We start from the raw sequence: 8103 nt of genomic DNA on the forward strand, positions 1-8103 counted from the left end.
ACCAAACCGACAGGGATTTTATTTTGATGCTTTGGTTTCTGAGAAAATAATCGACAACGTGGTCAACAAATACTGGAGTAAATTGATATCTTGGTCCACATGGATAGGCAATGTAACATCGACAGCTATCGGTCTATATATGATCGGACGATTCTTCAAGTTTATCATCGACACATTGATGCATGGACGCATCCTCTATGAAATATATGGATTCGGCTGGCAACTCCTTGCCTCGTTTTGGGATTCGCTAACTACCTTCTTGACACATCGCAACACCCTCAGAAACATCAACAGGACGGCGACCACTGATTATGATAACATGACCACTGATTATGATAACAAGGCCAACCCAGGACCATCCAGTCCATCCCAGGCAGCAGTGGAAGACAAACCAGATGTACCCGGTGTGCGACTTCCCCCGGGGATGTATCCTCACGTAGTAGTAGAACGATTTAAAAAAAAAAATGCTTTTCACATTTTAAACAGATACACAAAACAATCACATATTTAAATACATTTGAAAAACCAGATTTGTTTGAAATACTTTCTCTTTTATCAGATATTGCTTATTATTTGTGTAAATTAGTCCATTTACAGGAGCCGGTGTTACAAACGCAATATAATTAAAATTAATTTTTCAAGATTTTTCATTTATGACGCAGACGGGTCTACCCGACGCAATTATCAGTCTATCTATCACCTCAACATTGTAGGATTAGTCATTACAAGAGACTGTCGCCTCTGTAGAAGTAGACGAAAAGGACAGAGAAAAAATAACAACTGATAAAGATAGGGCCCTAATCTTGACCCTACTGCAACGGGCAAACGCAGGTACCGCACATGATAGAGAAATGCAAATAATATGATAATACGTCATTCTTTTAGACATAGGCCTAGTATATAAGGATGTTTGAAATATATGAAGAGAGGTCAGTTGAAATTTAGTGTTTCATTCAGAAAGTTATCCGTCCCTTTGATCCTCGTCAAGACGACCCTTGTTCAAGGTAGTTACCAAACTCTCTAAAGAGGCCAGGACTTCTGCTGCAAGTAACCAGCCCTTAGGTTTTTGGAATCTCACCCAACAAGTTCACTTGGAACTTGTAAAATATTTAATCCAAAACTCCCTCAGTAAACCTTACGCTCTCAAACCATTAGAGCAATCGGTCTGAGGCTTAGTGAGGAAAACAATATTTTACAAGAAGAGGTTTCTTCTGTTGATCAAGTTTCACCTCAGACAGTATCGGCACGGTACGCATCCCTTCGCGCGTTTTCCGGCCGAAACAGCCGACAAACATAGTGCTGCGAAGTCTCATCGAATGGTGGATCTGTCCGCTGACCTTGAAACCAAGTATCTCCAGCTCCTCCACCTCAAACAAGCATCCATCCTTGTTCAGCAAAGCGTGATTCCTCTCAAGGACAGCCAACACCTTTTGTAACCATTCATTGTGGTCGATCAGTCGCTCCCCACACAACACAACATCATCGATACAAACTATCACCTCATCAATGCCCGCCAACATCTCGCTCATTATTCGTTGAAAAATCTCTGGCACGCAATTTATGCCAAACATTAGGCGCCTGAAACGCATCAGACCCCCGCTCGTCATGAAGTTTGTTACCTCTCGCGATTCAGGGTGTAGTTCCACGTGGTAGTAGGCAGAGGAAACATCAAGCTATGGGAAAACAACCACTCCTTTGAGCTTATTAAGCAAAGTATCGAAAATTGGAAGTGGATAGTGCTCACGTTGTATCGCTTGATTGGGATATCGCACATCAATACATAGCCGCATATCATAAGTCCCCTTGGCCCAATAACTGGTTCACTCATATCGGCATCGAGCACTTCCTGAAGCCCCTGATTGACCCTAGCCTCCATTGCCACAGGGACTCTGAGGTACGCCAACTTCCTTGGAGGCATGGTGTAATCAATCGACAGTTCCACCTGGACGTTCGAGAATTTTTGAAACGCAACCCTCTTTTGGACAACACTAAATTTAAACCTCCAAAACCAAAACCCGCAAGGGTTCCTGAGAAGCATACGCTGTAAACTGTCAATCGCATGGAAACCCTCTATTCTTGGCGCTACGGTCTTCAACCGGTCTCGCATCTTTTCAATTTCGTTACACTCTCGGTGTGCGCTACGGTCTTCAGCCGGACTCGCATCTTTTCATTTCTTCTTCAGTTGTGCGCTACGGTCACCAACCGGACTCGCATCTTTTTTTCACTTCATCCTCGGTGTGCGCTTCGGTCATCAACCGGACTCGCATCTTTTCTTTCGTCTTTTCCTCACTACGATTTTACTTTTAAGCTTCCAACTTCTAGAGAATCGATTTTCATTTTAGAACTTGCGACATCCCTCACGATGCCATGGAATTTTTCAAATCGTCCCCGCAATCAATAATCTACATCGTACACAATCTTCTCAAGCATACACACAATGATCACTGACCGAACATGTAGCATCAAGAACTCAAAACATCCATTTATTGTCGTTCACCTTTCAAGTCCCCTCTCAAAAACCGGAACCGCAGTTTAAAGGAAACTTACCGTAGCAAATAAATCGTACCGGCTGCGCCAAATTGTCGAGTCGCTCCGGATTACGTGCAGTTTCGGATTCTTCAGAAATTCCACATACCTCACTCAAGTTACGAACAGCGGTTTGTTAGTCACTCCGATGTGTTCCGAGCAGGCCCCTGGCATCAATGAAATATATCGTAGCCAACATCTAACTGCCTTATACTCTTATTCGTGCAAATTGAAACGAGCGTGTAATCAACAAACGCAGCTTTTGTTTGATGTTGTGATCCACACACGAAATCACATTAACAATGCGTGTTTGTTGGGTTGCTTTATTCAACTAATCGCATGCTCCTCTTACCGTACATTAATATTAAAGCGAGTTCGAAGTGCTTTGTGATCGTAACAGGTGGAAAAAATGATTCCAAAAACTGATCAACAAACCAAAATAAACGTTAAACAAAAAATTGTTGATGTTTTCGCATTTGACAGTGGGCGCTATTTATTAGCGCCCAGGACATCCTGTCTACCATGATTCCAATGCATTGATATAGACCGTGTCAGGGGCCTGGTTCCGAGCTTTCCGATGTGGTTACACTTCTACTATTATTGTTTATTTTGAGCTTCTCAATAATGACATTTCCATAGACAAATAGACGACCAAAGCTTGAACCAAAGCGTCATAGACAATAGACATGCAATTGACAAATATAATACAAATCTAATTACCGCAGGGTACATCAATAGTGTTTATATACTCTACATCAGATTCTACTTCATATTTTGCAACAAAAACCTATCACTGTGTATGCTCACTTGCAGTGCATATGCTGATTGTTTTTCAGCATCTTCAGTGCGATAGAACTCGAGATTACCATCTTCAAAATCGCGAGGCAAATTGTTAGAAAGAGAGGCAAGATAGGAAAAATAACACGGCGTCCCGTTTCACCTTAACGGCTTACTCTTGCAGGAATTATTTATTAAACATTTTTCTACAGATACTGAAATTCTGCTAGTTTCTGAGTCAATTTTTAGAATCCTGGACGATTTTCATGTACTGTGAATGCCAATTTGGCCTAAAAGTCCTGGCAAATTTTTTCAGTTATCTTTTGAGCTTCCCAAGCAATTTTTTGAATGAGGCATGGGAGGAGACTGGTGCTTCATTTTGTTTTATTGTTGTTTTTTATTATCAAGACCTCTAATGTTTGTAATTTCTCTTACCAGATAAAAAAGCAAAGCCTATCGATACATCATATTTTTATTATGTTGAAAATGAATTCCATTGAGACTTACGCAATTATGTATATAATGATTTAGAATTACCTCCAAGGATCTATTTCTTATCCTCGCCTTCCTTATCAGACTGCTTCTTGTCCTTGTTCAGCGAGCCAACGGCGTCGCGGATGGCCTCCGAGTGCGGATCAACTCCCGGCAGATTTTCCAGCACACTCTGCAGGAACTCCGGATCGGTAATTACCTCGTTGATATCCTCGTCCACTTCCATCGGTGTTTCTTCCTTCTTCTGGCGTTTGGCCGGCTGCGAAATCGGAGCCTCCTGTTGGGCATCCTGCATCGACATCTGCATGGCAAACGCGATCTGCTCCTCTTCGGTCATGTTGGCAAAGTCGGGCATTGCGTCGTCAGTGGACAAAGCGAGAGCCCTTTCCAACAAAGCTTCCTCCGTATTGGTCTGACTGGCCAACGCAGCTCCACCGGAAGATGTTCCTTCCTGGGCGCCAGGTTCAGAACTGCCCTGCGCACGCCGTTGCTCCTCTTCCTGACGTTGACGTTGCTCCTCCATCGAAACTCGCAAGGCCAGAGCCAACTCCGGATCTTCGTTGGGATCGACTCCAAATTCGAAGCCCGCACCACCGAGCCCAGCCCCTCCGGTACCGTCTTCGCCTTGGATAATGGGAGACGAAATAAGAGCTTCGGACAAAGCGGAACCCCGAGGAACACACACCAGGTGCGATCCAGTTCCGTCCTTTCCATTCAGTACGTTGATAAACGAAGTAAAAATGTCATTGTTTTTCTGGTGATCTCCGAAGCTCACGATGTCCACATTAACCTTCTCCTTTTTGAGTTTCTTAGCCAGTTTGACCAAATCGGCCTCATCGTGGTTAACCGGCGATCCAACGAAAACTACAATCCGCATTTTGTGGTTTTTGCCTGATAAGATATTGGTGTTAAAATCATGTTTTTACTCAATCCTTCCCCCCAACTCACCCTGGCGATGCTTCAGCACCAAGTGTGCAATCCTCAGTCCGGTCAGCAGATTTATGTTCCCAGCCGGATTGACCAGGTGCAGCTTGGACAGGATCCGGCCGACGTCGCTGGTTAACGTCGCCAGCACCTCGGTCGTATTGGACAGCGTCATCAGACCGACGTTGTTTTCCGGATTCGAGCGCACCTTGGACAAACACACCAAATTTACGCCATCCTTTTGTGCGTTCAGACGGGTCGGGAAATAGTCACCGTTCCGCTGATAATCGCTATTATCGAAGCACAGCATCGTACTTTCCAGAACCATTTTCAACGAATTAGTAGTTACGGGCGACAGAAATCAATGGAAAACTGAAGTTTTTTTCGTAAATTCAGCAAATTATTGTAAAATTTAGTTCCACTCGCAAAATGCTTGGTAATGACAGTTTGACAGATGACGATAATCCAACAAACGACTCGTACATACGTGTTTCACTTCCTTGTGTTGATTCTCGGATGCCCTTCAGAATCGCTTATGTTGACCTATTTTGACAGATTATGACGTGTTGTTCGTGAACGACCCTCACTGCGCAAAATTTTTCTAGTCTATCATTTGAAAAAGTCTGCTCGCAGAGGCAAGACCAAAACCACAAACAAACAGACGTCTCACTCTACTAACTTCCCATCGTTTCCCTTTTTATCGGATTATTCAAATATTCCGTAGTTCGCAAATCGCTCGCTCATGGCGCTCGCATCGTTTTTGCTCCTGTTTGACGTTTGCTCACTACCGCCATCTACTCAGCGGGTTTGCGTACCACAGCGTAATTAGCATTGGGCGCTTATGTTTGCATGACGATGATTTTTATCGCATTTTGTTCCAAGTGATACGTCTGTTTGTCTGTGCCAAAACTTTTTATTGTTTTATTGATTGATGCACCACGCGAAAAGAAGAAGAAGTTTTGACATCCAAGCGGTGTGCCGTCGATTAGATCCTCGTCGCTGATTGGTCGATGGATGTAAACGGCACACCGCTTGGATGTCAAAACTCTTCTTCTTACCGCTTGGTGCATCAATCAATAGAGGTTGTTGATGATTGAAATCTGTCTCTTTCTGGATCACATATGTTATCATCAGGAAACAGTTTCCTGATCAAAACATATGTGAGCTAGAAAGAGACAGATTTAAATCATCAGCAACCTCTATTGTGAACTAGGGGCAAGCGCAAGACAGATACAGCGAGAATAACTCTGTTATCGAAGTGCTGCTCAGAATTTCTCCGGATAGCTCTGGATCACTCTGGTTTTCCCGAAGTGTTGCCTGAAACCAGTGAAAAATCGAGCAGTCTTGCCCGATTTCCCGCTTCGTAGAGACGCTTCTGAATGGATTCAAACGAAAAGAGTTACTCAAGGTTGCTCAGAGTTGCTCCAGATTTCACAGTATCTTGCCCCTAGATTGTGGATTAACTGGCTACAGTGCCGATTCGCTGGATGTTCGCTAGTTGGGACAAAACCTAGGGCAAAACCCAACTAAAAAGCACTGTCAATGTCCAATAGTATGGGACACACATCACATTCTCGCTCCAGTCGATTTTTTTTGATTCCATTTAGGTCCCATATGAACTGTGCAAAATCTCAGCACAATCGGTGAAACTATAATTTAGCGCAAGCGGTTCAAAGTTTGCATAGGATTTACTATGAGAAAAGTTACACTTTCAGATAAAAAATCCCAGAGGTCGCCCCTTGTCTCCTTAATTCAAATCGATCAACGTCTTTTGTAGAAAAATCATTTATGAAACTTTCCTTCAAAGATCGCAAAACAATTAAATGCTTATGAAAAAAGTTATTGATTTATTACCGATAAGTGATCCAACGAACGGCTTTTTGTTTTGTTTTATTAGCAGCACTGTAGCTGCTGCCTTCCCAGTATGGAGGGTTAGTCTAACATTAGCCTAATGTGAGACTCTCGGTGAGACTAACTGGTCAGCATGTTAGGCTAACTTTTTGTCTCACTTTTGGCTAATGTTAGTCTAAAATTAGACAGATATGACACATTTTTGTTAGACATGTTGCAAATTCGAAAGATGTTGTCCCAAGTAACCACGAAGCCGTATATAAGTGCATCAATTTTGCCCTATATTTATATTTAAAATTGTGAATATAATGCTGCATTGCTTTAAACCCCTCATTAAAGCAATATTAAAGTCGAAAAGGGCCCCACTAAAATCAAATAAGTGCCACATATTGCAGCACGCTGACAGCCATTGCTAAAGTAACATAAATGCATGTGCTGTATATTTGCATTTGCACATGCTTAATACGTGCAATACGAAAAACCAAAACAAAAATCTATTTTTAGCACCGTTTTGTTATCGACGGTACTGATGCCCCCCACACATGACTGTTTTAACCATTATTTTTTTGTCGCCGGGTCGGGAGTCGAACCAGAAGTGTTGAAGACCGCTAGATGAGTTCCATCGCGCTGGTGCCTTGGACCGTTTCTGCTGCAGTGATAACAACAGATTTTTCATTAACTAAAAGGAAACTGATCTTCTGTCTCAATCATTGCCGTAGAAGGCAAAACGACTATGTCATATGTAATAGAATACAGTAATTCATTACATTCTAATAAATAAATAATGCATTTTAGAAGATATTTAATCAATATAAGAAAACTAAAACGACGATTAAAACACCCTTCGCACACTGCTCATATGCTAATTGTGATTTCCATCATTATTGGCATATGATAGCAGCCTACAGAAAAGAGAAAAGGTCATCTCTAAAAAGGTTTTGCTGTCGTCGATCGATGGCTCAAATGGGGATTAAGTTGGTCGGGAGTCGAACCAGAAATGTTGAATACTGATGGAGCTGACCGTAAAGTTGTTCAATCTTCTTGATTTGATTTGTTTACCATTAGAGTCAAGCTTTTATAATTGTATTGTTAGTGCAAACTTTGCTAGTTTGTACATTGCATTTATTCAGTTTTTGCAGTGTTGAATTATTGAATTATCTTATATCACCTTTTAATGAACCCTTATGTAAAGAAAAATGCAATGCATCATCACATTGATAATGCCAATCTAAAGGATTATTGCATAACAAGTGTGGAATTACTGCATTTCGCATTGCAAATGTTGATATTCAGTCTAATTCGTGCAATGATATAATGCTTGTGGTTACTTGGGGTTAGTCTAACATTAGACTAACGTTAGACATGTTTTACTATGGGCTGTTAGACAAATGTTAGGCATAGATTTTATGCTACTTGTTTTCATTCCAGCTGTCATCAGAGCAAGAAGTGTGATTTTAGTAGTGAACTTTTGTCGACGTTCACTACTACAATCACACTTCTTGCTCGGATGAAAGCTGGCCGAAACATATTTAA

At 41.9% G+C, this 8103-nt stretch overlaps 1 protein-coding gene across 1 annotated transcript; it reads right to left on the bottom strand.

Annotated features, from left to right (window-relative positions):
- Nucleotides 1–3757: 3757 nt before the first annotated feature.
- On the bottom strand, nt 3758–5172 carry LOC109406083 (26S proteasome non-ATPase regulatory subunit 4). The gene is made up of 2 exons (XM_019679152.3): nt 4744–5172; nt 3758–4686 (listed from the first exon to the last, which is right to left on the bottom strand). Exons 1-2 carry the CDS (start codon nt 5045–5047, stop codon nt 3851–3853), a joined length of 1140 nt encoding a protein of 379 aa, XP_019534697.2. The 5' UTR covers nt 5048–5172; the 3' UTR covers nt 3758–3850.
- Between the last annotated feature and the right edge of the window lie 2931 nt (nt 5173–8103).

This window comes from Aedes albopictus, chromosome 2, assembly GCF_035046485.1.
Source record: "Aedes albopictus strain Foshan chromosome 2, AalbF5, whole genome shotgun sequence".
In the NCBI taxonomy this organism is placed as follows: domain Eukaryota; kingdom Metazoa; phylum Arthropoda; class Insecta; order Diptera; family Culicidae; genus Aedes; species Aedes albopictus.

Bases quoted from the DNA above. Each gene is read 5' to 3' on its own strand.
- LOC109406083 (XM_019679152.3), bottom strand. From the start codon at position 5,047: ATGGTTCTGGAAAGTACGATGCTGTGCTTCGATAATAGCGATTATCAG. The intron at 4,687-4,743 runs GTGAGTTGGGGG...ATATCTTATCAG, and splicing joins GGTGCTGAAGCATCGCCAGG to GCAAAAACCACAAAATGCGG.